Here is a 15,832-nt window from a genome sequence, read left to right as displayed (position 1 = left end):
GCCACACGTTCCAACCCCCAACCTGGAGGGCCAGGAGACTGTGTTCGTCAGACCTCTAACCACTGACCAACCTGGTGTGAGAGACTCTGGGAGTGTCGCCGGACACTCTCCAGTATAGCTCAATGGGGCGTGATGGCCCAAGTGGTTAGAGCGCGAATTTACTGACCGGAAGGTTCGTGGTTCGAATCCGACCTCCGCCACTCTATTTCCCCTGTCTAGGCTTGGGCAACCTGGCAGTATCCTAGCCCTCGTGCTTCCTTCGGGTGGAATGGCAGCTAGGCACCGGAAGGGTGCTACAGCTGAACGCTTTCTTTCTTTATAGCTCAATGGATCGCTGAGGTGCGCAAACCGTCACACCACGGTAAGGTCTAGTCTCTTCGTGACGGTCCTCGTGGGTGGGTAAAGCAGCGGTAGAGTATAGTGCGATCATTTGGGCTAATAATGTTTAACAATGCCGGTGTCCACATTGCTGAGAGATGCTAATGAAATGGGGAATAATACCCTGTAAGCAGATAACTATGGGTTTGCAAATTTTCGGAGTTGAAACAGTATAACACTGCATTGTTTATCTGAAATTTCTAGTCCTATCGATGAACGGTTCGATCACATCCAAGAGCAGATCAAGGACATCCCCGGTAAAACATACGAATCTTGAAAGAAGCACCCCTTATGTTCTGGATGCGGATTCTGGGACTCGGCTCACCCATGGCTAATGACACCGATAGACGTGTCTAGGACATGTAGCCGGGGGCGCTCCTGTATTAAGCTGTTCCATCCATGGCATCACTGCCCAATTTCTTGCTTCACCAGACAGTTAGTACAATTCAGTAGCGACGAACTGATTAGGTCATCGTCTCCGATTTTTGGTTATTCCTTCCCTAATCAACAACGAAACCTTGATGCATAAATTGTAGCTGATTAAATGAAAGGAGTATCACGTAGGAATAAGTCATTTATTAGGAATAAGCGAGAAGTTCGAACGGAAATACTCAAGAATACAGAAAACCAGTGTGTTTTGCCATACAAACAAGACGACGTTAGGCAAAAGGTGTTCGAAAAGTATCAACAGCCAGCGGCCATTATTGGCAATAAGTCTGTATCCGCTCAGTCACATAATATTCACTTTTCGGACATAAAAAACAGTATGCTTCAGCCATCAAATGCAGAATATCAACCTGGTTTTCAAGAGTTTTACGCCTATTCCATGTTTGACAGACTCGACTGAGTTAGACACGAAAAGAACCAGACAGGAAGGAAAATTTACGACCCCATATCACTAAAATTCTTATTTTCTAGAGAGACAACCTATGAGGACCAATCAAAAAGGGTATTTAGTGGTGGATAGCCCCTTCTGGAAGAAAGCTAATGGGAGACCGTAATTATGTTGGAGGTTTTGTGGTGCTAGGCTGTGTGGCGCACTTGCTCTTGCTGTTCCCGAAACAGAAGTATGAAGCATTGTCTCCTTTATGCACACCAGAACTGACAGAAAACACATGTCACCATTGTTAACATGTTTTACGTGCGCAGCTGGAGAAAGCGCCAACACTGCGCAGCGTTTCTTCAGGCAATTCTAATGAAATCAGAAATGGTCGACTCTATAATAGCAACCAACTACGCGTTGGCGTTCAGCAGATGAATGCAGCACAATTCAACCACCTGATGTTCCGGTTAGAAGCTCACAATCTTAAACCCTAAACCAAGCTGTCACCGGCCTAAATCTTGAGTATAAAGGGCGTTAATTCAAGCTGTAGTCATTTATAATCCACTGAGTTTGTACATGGGTTTAAGAGCTTTCATCGGCACCACTTTAACGGTTACCAGTAATTCTACTTCAACCGACTAATCAGATTTCGATTCCTGGTGTAAATTCTTACACACACTCAACGTACCTCCACATACAAACCACACACAAATTCTCAAACATGATTTCACAAGAAAAACAGATAACTGAACAAGCAGTATACGTGAGAATCCCAAAAGCGGCAAGTAATTTTAAGATCAAAAGAGCATGGGAGTCCTTGGATGACTACCGGATCAGAGAAACCCATCATCAAAGTAGTGGTCGTTCGCTTGCGATAGATTCTGAGACAGCGCTCGAAGTATTCCATCATGAGCCTATCTGTCGACTGGAATCTGTTGAACGCCAATGTCTAGTCACAGCTGTGGTTGTCCTCATAACAAAGAGAACGCACTCGTGAAACACCTTGCGAATTCTGATTCCTTCATTCTATGACCACGCGAACATCAGCTATCCACACAGAAGAGACTGCGACACCTTAGCTCAATGCCAACTTCTGTTTACTTGCTAGTATAGTTTGTTGTTACCATTATAAATTGTTGCTCTATGCTGTCCCGAGATAGACAATGTTGGTTACTATGTTAATGCAGTTGTTTGGAGTGCTTTGCCCAAAGACCGAACTGATAACCAGCAACCTTCAGAAACAGGGGCCGAACCCACTGCACATTGAAAAAAAAACGTTTAAATTTGTTTTGATATTTGATCCATGTTCCCCACAGAAAGTTCTCTCCAGGATCCTAAAATTCAACAAGGGACCGGTGGTCCTTTACGGAGAGTGGCCCCTAATGAGGAGAAGACTGTGTAGATGAATAGGTCTGGTGCAAGCATGCATCTTGCCCATCGACATGACAACAGTAAGCGTGGATTTCACAAAGGCCCTGTATTCGTTTCAACGAGTCAACCGGTAGGGCAAACTAGGAACCATACTACGAAAATACACTTTTATTCGACGTTAGGGTGTATAATAATTTCTGCATAATAGTATTAAGGGTATTAAGGGCCAAGGGTATTAGATTCATCTCAATGAGAAGAGAGTGAAAAAGTAATTTCACTACAGAAGGTAAATGAAGCTACTGCGAAGTTAAAAATTTCTAACTGAATAAAAGTTTGCGACTTCTCCCAAGCAATGACAATTCGGAGTATTAGTGAAAAGAAGAAAGTCCTTCAGTGCGAATTTATTTACTAGTAAGCACGAGCGGTTACAAGCTAGTGGATATGAAAGTAAACATCTCAGCTGCAGTTTTCGAAAAGTGAACATTCCCAAGCATCTTCTTGAACTATTCTGGACGTTCTTCGACTAAGGAACAATTATAAACAAACACTGCAAAGCGATTTCCCAGTCTACATTGTAACATTCACTTTCTGTTAGATACGGGGGCGGAGTCTGGATACCGGACACTAGGCCACTTGAGTGCTTCATCAGTAGTATACATCTTTACACTTACAAACTTTTTGGCATCAGAACACGACGGTCCCATCAATAAGCAAACAATAATGATGCTACTAAGAACAGCATCTAATATTTTTGCAGTCCTTTTACGTCAAGCGCTGAACTCTCCGCAGCGGCCCTTTTTACGGGGTCAGACGGTCCTAAACCAAAAGTCTCAGATAATTAGACAAATATTGTCCGTGGCGGTTCAGACTAGTATACATATAAGTCTGTTACACCAAGGTTTGCGAAAAAACGGCGACAATGGTCCCTCCAGAGGTGCACGCTTTGGGCATCGTTTCTAGTCATCGCTGGTTCGGGCGTAATAACAACATTAACTTCTCGGCATAGGAGGAGCCAAAAGGAAAAAAAGAAAAAGGCTGGACAGGAGTTGCTTAAAATCGGCGTTCAGTGTTGCTGCGCTTATTCCCTGACCTTGATGGCACCAGCTAAAGGTGCTCCCTTCAGCTGCTTCGTGCTGCATAGGGGCTTGACTGTCCTGTTAGGGAAACGTTATGTTACGCAGACTTCCCATACTTTTTTATTAGGAGCACCTAGAGGTAGATAGTTTACGAGCCACGTTGGTTAGAAGGCTCACATTGCTGTCTGAGGTAAAAAAGACCACGAAACATGTTTTTGTGCGACTTTTGAATGTGCCAGAACTAAGATACTGTGACAAATCCGGGTCATCAAAATCGCCTCTTTTCTCTAGCGGTTTCTTATGACCGAATTTCGTATGCATCTACTTAGATGTTAAGATGTTAGGTCACAAACTCAAGACGTGAAACTGTTGTTTTCCTACGGAGATTTGCGTGCTACCTTCCCAAATGGAAACTGTAGTAACAGACATCAGTTATTTTACTTTGAGATGTAATGTTCTGTCAACTTTTGTCGCATGAATACTTTCAAAAGTATCAAAACCTGAGCACATGGGAGTGAATCGACCGGAGCGAGCGCTTACAGCTAAAAGCAGTCATGTTTGACTACCGCTTCACTCTGAAGGATCTCGCCTCACTCCTTTGAATTTTACCAAAAAACGCACCGAATAGCATCTGCCTAATAAAAGATGAAAACGTTTTTTTTCGCAAACGACTCTTGTCGGCAAAACGTACGCACATGTTTTTCTTTGATGTAAAACTAGTACATCAGGTCCACCTAGGCCGATAAATGCTTTGTCAATGACAAACACCGCGAGGATGAATAATGATATTTGAAAGCCGCACCTACTGCAGGATTTCCTACGGACCACACAAAACCACCTCCCACATTTAGGTGGCTGTTATGTGGTAGCACAAACAGCTGTTATTCAGGTGGTACGCAAACTAGTGGATAGGCGCTAGAGTGAGTGCATTACCAAGCCCCGAGGTAGGTACTCTACTCTCCATATTGAATCCATGAGCGCAGTTAGTCTTGAGAAACGTCTCCATGTTTCAACATTCTCCGATCACCAATTTGTTCGGACGAAGCGACTGTGCCGCCAGTGCCCAACCATGCACGTTGTTTGTTTTGGAAGAAACACTGAAATTTCTATGCAACTTTTAGTGCAGTCACTTTACTTGAAAGAATAAGGGTTGACTCTGCAAAAAACTAGGACAAATTGCACGAATTTATGACGGCATTCCTCCGTTAATACACACAAAGAGATACGAAGTTATTAAATGCAGCACAAGGTGTGATATAGCTTGAAAACCAAAACTCACCCTGTTAATCGGGATTCACCAGTGCCAAAATCTGTATAGGCTCCATAAATCCCGGAGGTACGAAGCCCTGCAGATACGGGTCGAGAAGACGACGAGGCGTGGGGCCCTGGACTTACAGCGTTACTCGGAGTTGGACTACCAATGGAACCAATACTACTGGTTGTAGGAATCACACCCAAGTCAGATGGGTTCAGGCCACAAAGGCGAATGGCAGCAATCAAGTCACGTGTGTTGACACCACAATGAGAGGCTACATTTCGCTCGCATCGCTTGTGGATGCTAAGACGACAGACTTCACACTGTAAGCCTTGCCTCATGAGACCAAATAACAGAGAACCACAATGATCGCAAAATGCGGGAAGCATGAACGTGTGGATCCGGAACTTGTGGGGCACGTTGATGTTGAAGCGGTTCTGTCAGGTCGGTAACAAATGAGAAGTAGTAAATGGTTTGTAGTACACGGAGACAATAAGCTAGCAAAAAACATGAGTCATAAGTGTGAATGGCCAACACACCAAGTAGACTTACTATAACGTGAAAAGTGTCAATCGAGAAACGCAGCCGTTACCAAGGTTACTGTTTCTGGCGCTAATGGTAAGAATGCTAATGGCATAATCTGGATAAGGAAGACATTACTGACAACTATATTAGATGTGTGAACAGCAACATCGTACAAACGAAAGAACCTGTGCATATGAGTTGTTGATTTCGATAATAATAGGAATCGACCGCATGGGTCATCAGCTGGTGTAAGTGAGGTGATACAGGATACGGGAAAATGTCACATAAGAGTGGAAGACAATACACATGCATTTGTCTTTCTGGTACTTTTCCGCTTTCTACAGTGATTTCACTCCAAGAAAGGAAAGGTTACATTCTCAGGAACAACGAACTCTGATAAAAATAAGGTCCCCGAAAAAGCGGATTTCATTTTTTTGACTATATCCAACAGAATTCAGTGAGACTCCCCCACTGCTCTCCAGTGCAGAGTATCAGGTGGTTTGTGCATCACTGAGAATCATACTCGACGCAATAATTTTGCTTTGTCATTGGATGCATTCATGATGGATTGAAGGACTGCGTTGTTAGTGATGCTACCGAAGTGAAATTTTTAAGATTCTGAAGAAATTTCTTAGAAATCTATTCCTTTGAAATTCTCGATATAGTCGTCTCCCTAAATTATGAGGCGCTGCAATGTGCTTGCGTAATCTTGAACAAAATTTTGATGTAAATTCCATTTACTTCACTTTAAGATTGCTGATACTTAGTTTGTACCTTCTTCCGGTACGCACAGACCTCAGGTGTTTCGTCGATAATTCTATCCGCTAATGCGTCTAAGAAGAATTCTGTAATGTATTTCGCTTCACACTGGAGAAGACATTGCTCACGTATGAACCCAGGATTTAAAGTTGCTAGTTGCGAGCTGTAGTTTCCGCATTACCGTTTCACCGGTAAATATGATATCGAGGGTCCCACTGGAATCCTTTCGAATTGCTTAGATATTTGCCCATTAAGGCGATGCAAAAGTCCAAGACTTAGTATCCGACCTTACTGTTCCGAATTTATTTTGAATAGTCAAAAAAACCTCCAGTGCTGTTCCTCTGGCGAGTTTGTAGTTATAACCTTCCTCTGCTTTTGTCCATTCTTAATCGACCCACAACGTTACACACAAATTTACTAAACCAAATCACCGGCACCACAACACATAGCTAAGAGGGGGTTAAATGCTGCTTCAGCTAATCTTTGAGATCAAGCTAACGACGGATTTTGTGCCCGACTGTTCATCAACCTACAATAGGATACCAATAGTTCGTGTGTAAAAAAAGCGTTCAGCTGTAGCACCCTTCCGGTACCTAGCTGCCATGCCATCCGAAGGAAGCACGAGGGCTGGGATACTGCCAGGTTGCCCAAGCCTAGACAGGGGAAGTCGAGTGGCGGAGGTCGCATTCGAACCACGGACCTTCCGGTCAGTAAATTTGCGTTCTAACCACTTGGGCCATCTCGTTCGTGTGTACTAATGACCGTATGGTGAATGCGTGAGTATGGAACAAAATCATGAATAATCATCTCAGTTTGCCGGCTGGTGACAAAGTCTAGTCAATTTCACAAGGTGACTTTTCATTCGACTTCAGCTGAACCGCTTGTAATATCGGTTGATATTCAGATAGAATAGCTGGTACGTCCTCAAAGTTATCCGGGCTGTTAAAACAAATCAATTTAAGTCAACTGTCGAACAGTGACGATCTTTAGAAGTTGCGCCTATCGTCACACGTAATTTCTAAGTTTCTGTGAACTCATGAATGTTCAGCGAGGTTTACTGGTGTGAGAAACAAGCTACGCGGCTCTGTAAATGCGAGTCCAAACTACATTGTAGTTTTGTATTATAGCTCTGCTATATCAAGCCAATAAGTATATATTAGAACTGGTATCGTTCAGCTGTGACACCCTTTCAGTACCTAACTGCTATTCCACCAGAAGGAAGCACTAGGGCTGGGATACTGCCAGGTTGCCCAAGCCTAGACAGGGTAAGTCAAGAGGCAGGGGGTCGAGTTCGAACCACGGACCTATCCGTTAGTAAGTCCGCGCTCTAACCACCGACAGCTTTATAGTCCATGCTCCATCCTCAACCCTTCTGTGCTTCAGCGTCTTCAGGTGTTTTCCCGTCGTCCTAGAAGAATTCGAAAGTCCTACACACTCCCAAATATATTTCCCCATCTGACTCCGATAAGTATCAGGAAAGTTCCATTAATCCCGTTCTATCCACTAACAACTCTGTGAGATCTTGAGGGCAACACTCTCCTGCGCTATCTTTTCTGTAAACACGGCAAACGTCCTTCTGAACTCATATTCTGTTGTATTCCTCTAGTCAACGCACCTCTTCGTTTCTAATCACCAATACCAAGTGAAAATCCCCCCCCCCCCCGTTACATTTCCTCACGAACTACACAAGTTTGGAACACTTTCTCACATTCTGTTTTCCCAAATGCTTGCAGTATTCGATTATTCGGGACTCGAATTAACACTAACTTGGCCAGTTCGTTAATATACAAGTGATTACAGGTTTTTCGTATCTTTTTGAGCGCCTCAATATTTCTGAGTGGCTCCCCTATATTCCTATCACCCCTTTAGGGGGTCTCCAACTACGGGTTCTCTATTCCACGGTCCATTATGCAAGTAATGGATCCTGAAGCCAAAATAGTTAAAAACCCAGTTGTACGAACGAACCGGGACTGGAAAACCAGTAAGCAGCTGAACAGGTACGCCAGTGTTTTATACCCATTCAGTTCCTAGTGGTCTTCTATATTACCTCACAGAAAACAAGAATTCTTCTTCCCCCTCGACACCGACAATGATGTCCGACAAACATGCCAATCGACGCGTGTGCCACCACAATCCACCAATAACTCACCTAAAGGTAACTCTGTTCGCAACACTGGCGTCCAAAAACGGTGTCTCCTGAGTAGTGGGGACAATTCCCAAGGGATTTACCCCAAATCGTTAACATACAAGGCAAGTTAATGGGAGTTTCAGCGAATCAGTACAGTAGGCAACGAGGCAATAAAAGCGTCCCTTCCATCATCCACTTTCCTTTTTCTGCGACCGATACTCAAAGTCGGTTACACTAAAGTGGGAAAATAGAACTAGTTCAGGGTTTGAGCGGTAAAACGACACAAGACTTGTATTACGGTTTATTTTCATTTTTTCACTATTTTGTTATTCATTTAGCTAAAAAAGGCCAAGGTTTCCAAAACTGTACTAGGAGTTCACAAAATACAGCCATTTGTACATCAATTTGGTTTCAACGGGAAGCTCAAGCTAATCGCAGCTGAATCTCCCGCTTATGATAATCTTCAACTGAATGTGCTGCACAAAGGCCGTCTCACGTTTCAGTTGGTACACTTGAGATGCCGCTATATATTTCGTCGAAGGAAGCTACTCATAAGGCTGTTGAAAACACTTCGACGACCTACGGCCGGTATACGCAGTCCCCCCATCAAGTACTTGAACCTAATTTGTACTAAATTCGCGAAATACACTCATTTTAACACCAATCTGGTATCAAACGTTGCTGCTAGTACAAAAGACACTTACTTGTAACAGAGCAGTTGGTCCTGTTGGAGGAGATTTAACACCCGGACATTGTGTGATTACATTCAAATAGCATCGTTTATGTACAACACAGGTACACACTTGGCACTGATAGCCCTGGTTCCATAGACCCCAGATGAAACTGTTACACAACGAGCAAAAGGTAAATTGTTTGAGGCTAGTAACCTGAAATGAAAAAAGTGATAAGTATGGGAATTGCATCTACTTGAAATTTGTGACCTTTTGCCTGGTGAATGCGGCGTCGCATCGCGCCGCATCGATAGTGCTTCGCATGAACGCCGATTGCACTGTCTCTGCTAGGAAATCCCAAACGGTCACGAGGGGGTTCATCAGTTCTTGTGCCAGACAAATCAATCCGAATGTGAAGTTTGCCATGAGGTTCTAGTTCTATCCACACATCTTCACCGGAACGCACATTGCGGATCGCAACCTCAACGATAGCAACAAAATCATCGGGAGGAATTGCAGCATCATGATAGACCGTAAATGTGAGCTGTTGGGCGTAGTTTACTTCGGCGCTCACGTCCTCGTTCCACAGAGGTGTATTAGTGCGCGATTTAGTGGAACTCTTTCCAATAGCTATATCGTCCACATCGACAGTCACATAAGGGTCAAGTAGCTCGCACAGTTTGGCCACAGGTCGAAGAGAGTGTCGTGTAGCACAAGCTGTCGGTTTGAGGTCAGACGCTTCAATAATTCTGACGTTGAGCGTCCCGGAAAAATATTCCATTGTGGGCAGCCTGAAATGAGAGTGGAGTATGAAGACAAAGCACAGGGAAACGCAATGGTACTGAATCAAAGATGAAGGAGCATCTTATACCATCTGTACACAGCCTCGATTTGGAGGCCACATCAACGAACCACATCGAGGCAAAGGGGGAAAACCTCGGGAAGTTTGCAGGAATTATTTCTCCCTTAAAAGTAGCTGGGAATATCCCTGGATAATTACGATTGGAATCATATATAAACTTTCTAACCCTCATTAAGTCTGCTTGTTGCTGCAAAATAACCCCCAGGGTTTAGTAGCGACATGGATAACAGTTCCGCACCGTTTTCAAGACGAACCTTATGTATCAGCATGCAGCATCTGGTAAATGACGAGGAAAAACGAAAACGGCAAAGAGGCGGTAGTGTGGAAAACGAAGCAGAAGTGAAAAGTGGAATACTGACGAAGGGGGGTGGATTTTAGAGGCGCAAGGCTGGATTCAATGTCACCACTTCCATGATCCGGTTTTCGTTTAATTTCTACCTTGACGAGCAGCGGATACTGACGTGGCCATAAACCGAACTGGGCGTCTGGTCCTTTGGAGGGTAAAAATGCACCTACCATCAAATTTTCCCTATACTGATGCTGACAGGATCTGCAGACCGAAACCTGCCACCACAACGTAGCTGAGGGAATTCAGACCAGTAATTACATCTTAAGTTGGTTAGATCCTCATCCTATGAGGATTTACCACAGCGAGACTAACACCCGGAAATTCCCATGCTACGGACAACCGTAAAACGAAGCGACCTCGTGGTAAGGCCGTAATATCCCCTGCAAAAGAAGTGTGACAGCGGTGGAGGTGGCTGTTAATCAGATGACAAATGATCTGTAAAATAGGATAAATGCATTCCCTATCACACCGAAATCCTACTCGATATCCTCGGATTAGTGTCTCACGTGCCGAAACGGACCATTACAACACCAGAGAAACCAGTAACCGTGTAACAATAGGTACAAGGTTTATACCTGTGCAGTTGGAGAATTCGTGCAGACCTTTATGATACCCAGTGGTTCATGTGCGAGTGTGAGTAAACTCCACATACAGAATTACCGGCGTCATATTTAGCGACTGGTGTCTCTCTCCAGTTGCAACTGATGTGTTCTGAGTAGGTCGCTTCCAAAGCATCATAGCGTAGGTTTTATTACGTTTGCTTAGTTCGTGGTTCGAAGTGGTTTCAGAGTACAAACATGAAAGTTTCCTTTCTGGGTTTACCCGCGGAATTCAGTGAAAATCCACATCGGAGGGCATGAATCTAGTGAACATATGCACCTGAGAATGATGGGCAGTAGGGTACTGAGCCTTACTAACTGCAGCTAACGGATACAGGACTAATTTAGCACGATGACTGGTTAGTTATAGGAAGGGCCAGAGAGCACAGCAGCATGCAGTGCGTCCGAAACCAGTACTGCTATGAGGAAAGTGAAGACCAGGACAAAGTTCAACATTAACATTAAGACGAATCTAAACTAAACACACCACTAAGTCGTGTCCCAGATGAACTTAGGCGAACTGAAATTTAGTGCTAACATCATATCTGAACTCTTCGTTAGGTGGAGGTGAGATTCCCGACCTAAACATGCCACATTGTTGTGGCGGTCGTGATTGAGTCCTGCAATGGTCTCACGGGTTACGCTGGCTGAAACTTCATTCCGCAAGGTGCACCGTGCCAGGAAGGCCAATGGGGGCAGCCAGACCGATAGCAGCGAGAGCTTGCACGAGTGATCGTGCTACCGGGTAGTCTGGGGGTAAGGTCGTACTAACCTCTGAGAATGAAGAGTGAAATCAACAAGGCTGGCATTTCCATACTCATGGAAGCAGCGATGCTGCCGTCCCCCGAGGGAGGACTGGTTAGAAAAGGCCGGCTCTAAAAACGGCACACACCGATCACCCAACGGTTGACCGTGACCGCCAGAGTATTATTCAATACGGTCAAAATACTTTTGAAACAATATAGTCTGGTACCCCTCAAAAGGTACCCTACTGTGCGCAGCCACATAAGGAGTAAGATAGTCATGCCTTACTCTCTATGCTCTCTGGTTAGGCCAGTCTTCTGCAATCGAGAAGGGCAGGCTATTGAGTCGGTTCCGAAACGGGTCACCAAAGAAAACCGCACAGTCCACTGCCTCGCGGGTCAAACGTTTGAGTCAAGGGCTCAAGATGGGGTTCCTCATCCGAAGCCCCTTCCTCAGTCTGGGCAGCCGGGAGTTGTCACTTGTACGGCAGTGAAGCATCGGTGTTGAACACTGATGTCATGCTGTTGATGATGATGATGATGATGATGTCACTTGCCCGCATGGTTCCGTGTCCACCGATGTCCCTCCCAAACCCATTCCCAGAAGACAGGCAAACGTTGCTAGGTCATGTGAATGTCAGTTATCTGACCAACGTGCCTTATGTATCCCGCTTTGTTTAATCCACAAGATCTTTTCTAGATAGCGGCTCTCAACGTACGTACTCTATGACGAACTGGCAAATAGGCAATGCACAGAGACTTCATACTCCCTTATAATTGATGTATGCTGTGCCTCTGAAACATGCATAAAGACCCAAGTGTGGTCATGCATCTCAAAACCCCAACGGCGAACTCAGTTCTTCACTATTTCTCCCGCCGTGTCAGGTGATCTAGAAGCGATAGCGTAGGAAATGCACTCAGCCCCAGAGCTGAACGCACTATGTGGGATTGGATTCCAGTGAATAATTGCCTTTGCGCCGTCCGGTTATTCAGCTCAATCAAGCTATATACCTTTCGACACGAAAAGCGAAGCCTACTTGTAATATTGGCGTATGCCCCACCAGACTGCAGTTCACAAGCTGAGGGCACTTTCTATTGAGAGTTATCCGGGCTCGTTCGTCGAATGCCCAAGTCAGTCGACTGAGATCCTCAGAATCATATCTGAGCGGTCCGTTCGGAGTCTATGCTCGTCGCATGGACAACGGAGAGCGACTCCTCCAGTTGTGTGATGATCATGAATTACTTGACTAGCAGGAACTTAGGTTTAGCATAAACGTTTGTACCGCGTAACCTGGCGGCTAATAACTGCAAATCAACCGCAGACCCAATTAGATCATGCGGCCATCAGCCACCAGTGGAGTCACAATTCAAGACTGCCGTTCCTTCAGTGGCACACAGTTTGAATCCGATCATGCGATGGTGCGAGTACGTTTGGTAGTTTGTTTACCTTCAGACACTTGTCAGTCAGAAATAAGCATGCCAATCCACAATCTTCGAAGAACTGCCATAACTCAGAAATATCAACGACCTTACAGTACACCAATACTGTACTGGTGTAAGGAGAAAAGCCCTTCGCCGCGAAGTTGTCTAGTGGCAAACACCAAATACGCAGTTACAAACGATTGGACAGGAAAGTAAACGTCTCACATGCATATAGTTTTCAAAAACTGAAGATTCCCACACGTCTTGTTGAACTTTCATGGATATTGATTGATCATCACAAGTGTAAAAGAACACTGTAAAGCAGTTCCACAAGTTCCATAATAAACTTCACCTTCCATTAGACATGGGACGCAGCTTCGAGAAGACAACAGACTACTTGCATCCCCTATCAGTACCCGCCGTTACACTGGTAGAAAACATCTGGATGAAGCATGGAAAAATGTGAAAGGAGCTAAGCTGGAGGCGTTCAGTGCTGTCAGACTTCAATACAATCACATGACCACTGGATATCGTCGGCATCACCATCCACGATTGATGCTAGGAAATCCAAACCAGTAGGCAACAAATACGACGGCGCACGCAAATCCCCCAAACACCAAATGGTGAAAAGTTTAAGGAAAAACCGAGGGCTTTGGTGGACACCGAAATCCCAGGAAATGGAGAAGGCTTTTGATACCAGAAACACCTGTGCCATACACCAACTGATCCGATCGACTGACTATAGGAAAGCAGTGGTTAATGAAATCATAAGCGAAAAAGATTGCGACTTGCAAAAGTGTCGACTGGAAAGAAGGGTCGAGCACTTAGGAGGCAAGGTTAGCTGGTCCCCTGCAACAGTTTCTGGAGACATTTCATACGGGCAAATGGAATGTAAAAGTTGACCGCCCGTCGGACGAAGAAATAAAGTATGAAATATCCGTAATGAAACGTGGGAAGGCACCAGAGCCAGACGGTCTGTATCCAGACCTCGTCAAAGAAGACGAAAGTCCCTGTTGGCCCATCTAACAAAGCTCATTGGTTCAATATTGAGCGAAGAGAAAGTGCCTATAGAATGGGGCATGTCGACAGTCATCCCCAGCTTCAAAATCAGTGCGCGGATGCTGTGTGAAAACCACGATGGCATCAGAGGTGCTCTCTGGTCTTATCCTTCGAAGGTTGACTGAACACAGAGAGGCACGCCCATGAAAACCAAGACGGGTGCTCTCTAGCAGAAGGATGCATCGGTTACATTTTCACCCTTCGACAGATTATGGTAAAGCGACACGGCTTCCAGAAATCAACAAAAGTGGCGCTTTTTGACATGAAAGCTGCCTTTGACTTTCTGAACAATCGGGCACTATGGCATTGCCTATGATAACCAGTCACCTGGGGCGAGATGGCTCAGGTGGTTAGAGCGCACATTTACTGACCGGAAGGTTTGTGGTTCGAACCCGACCTCTGTCTCTCGACTTCTGCTGTCTAAGCTCGGGCAACTTGGCAGTATCCCAGTCCTGGTGCTTCCTTCGGGGAGCGTGGCAGCTAGGCACCGGAAGGGTGTAACAGCTGAACGACTTGATTGAACGATACAGTTGTAACACCCTTCCAGTGCCTAATTGCCATGCCACCACAAGGAAGCACGAGGGTTGGGATACTGCCAGGTTGCCCAAGCTTAGACAGCAGAAGTCGAGAGGCAGAGGTCGGACTCGAACTACAGACCTTCCGGTCAGTAAATTCGCGCCCTAACCACTAGAGCCATCTCGCAGTGTCTATGGGGCTATAAATTCTTAACAAATTCTTGACCCTCCTTGATGTGCTGTTTCCAGCTGCTGCGGATACGTAAAGGTCTACTGGAAGCTCTTGCCTAAGTCCACTACATCAAGCGGTACTGGGTAAGGAAGTCCTCTTTCACATATTTTCTTCAACTTCACCATTGTTACTATTACGGAAGACTCACTAACTCTAATCCTTGTGGGGTCGAAATGCTCCCATGACATTCGCTCACAGATACTAAGTATGCAGACGACATAGCAATTCTCGGATCTAACATCGTCATAATGCAAATATTAAGTAATCTAGATAACCTGCTTCATGGTTTGGTATGCGCTCCACACCTGTAAAGTATAAAGTCCTTTTGCAAGATTGGGTGGGCTCAAACCCTAACCCTAATGCCTGCGGACGAGCTAACTGAGGAAGCAGACAAATGTCTACCTTGGCCAGGTGTATCAGCTACAGATGATCCGTTGTTGTTATTCGTATCGTTATTATTAATTTTATTATTATTATTACTAGTCTGTTCACCAGCTAAAGGCGATATTCCCATCCGGATTGGGAAGTCCGCAGCAGCTTTCTTGAACCTGCATCAACCGTAGCGCAGGCGTGACATCAACTTCTATAGCAAGGGTCAAGTTTACAATGCTGTAGTGCGTTCCATATTGTTATACGGGTTAGAAGCTTGGCTACTGCGCTCATGATTTCAAGAAACTTTCAATTTTCAATCATTGATGTTTTCGAAGCATTGCCGGAGCCTGGTGGGAATAACGAATCAGTAATGGTGAAGTACAGCGAATAGTTTTCGGAAGAAATAACTAGCTTAAAATAAATAAATAGATCAACTCCGTAGGTTTTGCTAGTTTCGACACGTGTTTTGTATGCCAGCTGACCAACTTCATCGAAGACCCCGTTTCGCACAGCCACCGAAGGGTGGAAACGAGTCAGGAGAGGTCAAACAATGGCTTGGCAACGAAGTGCGAAAGCCATTACTAGCAAACACATTTGCGTCTGTCATCGCCGTGTTGCCGGATGGGGATACCAAGACATGACACACATCACTGTCAGACATAGACCAGTCACGCCCTTAATGGCGCTCATCTA

General features: G+C 45.0%; 2 protein-coding genes across 2 annotated transcripts in view; one reads left to right on the top strand and one right to left on the bottom strand.

Moving 5' to 3' along the window:
* T265_10147 (hypothetical protein) overlaps nt 1-15,330 on the top strand; it is a gene marked incomplete at both ends in the record, with an annotated part of 24,210 nt that extends 8,880 nt beyond the window's left edge. Inside the window, 3 exons of the mRNA XM_009176431.1 lie at nt 8,057-8,184; nt 8,242-8,342; nt 15,251-15,330. Coding sequence (XP_009174695.1) covers nt 8,057-8,184; nt 8,242-8,342; nt 15,251-15,330 — 309 coding nt within the window. The remainder of the gene's footprint in view (nt 1-8,056; nt 8,185-8,241; nt 8,343-15,250) is intronic.
* Nucleotides 1-15,832, bottom strand: part of T265_10146 (hypothetical protein) — a gene marked incomplete at both ends in the record, with an annotated part of 31,903 nt that overhangs the window by 11,657 nt on the left and 4,414 nt on the right. The window contains 4 exons of the mRNA XM_009176430.1: nt 4,928-5,226; nt 9,020-9,202; nt 9,243-9,777; nt 11,569-11,671. Coding sequence (XP_009174694.1) covers nt 4,928-5,226; nt 9,020-9,202; nt 9,243-9,777; nt 11,569-11,671 — 1,120 coding nt within the window. The remainder of the gene's footprint in view (nt 1-4,927; nt 5,227-9,019; nt 9,203-9,242; nt 9,778-11,568; nt 11,672-15,832) is intronic.

The sequence above is a fragment of the Opisthorchis viverrini genome (genome assembly GCF_000715545.1).
Source record: "Opisthorchis viverrini unplaced genomic scaffold opera_v5_338, whole genome shotgun sequence".
NCBI classification, from domain to species: Eukaryota; Metazoa; Platyhelminthes; class Trematoda; order Opisthorchiida; family Opisthorchiidae; genus Opisthorchis; species Opisthorchis viverrini.
This window is presented reverse-complemented; position numbering and strand designations above follow the sequence as displayed.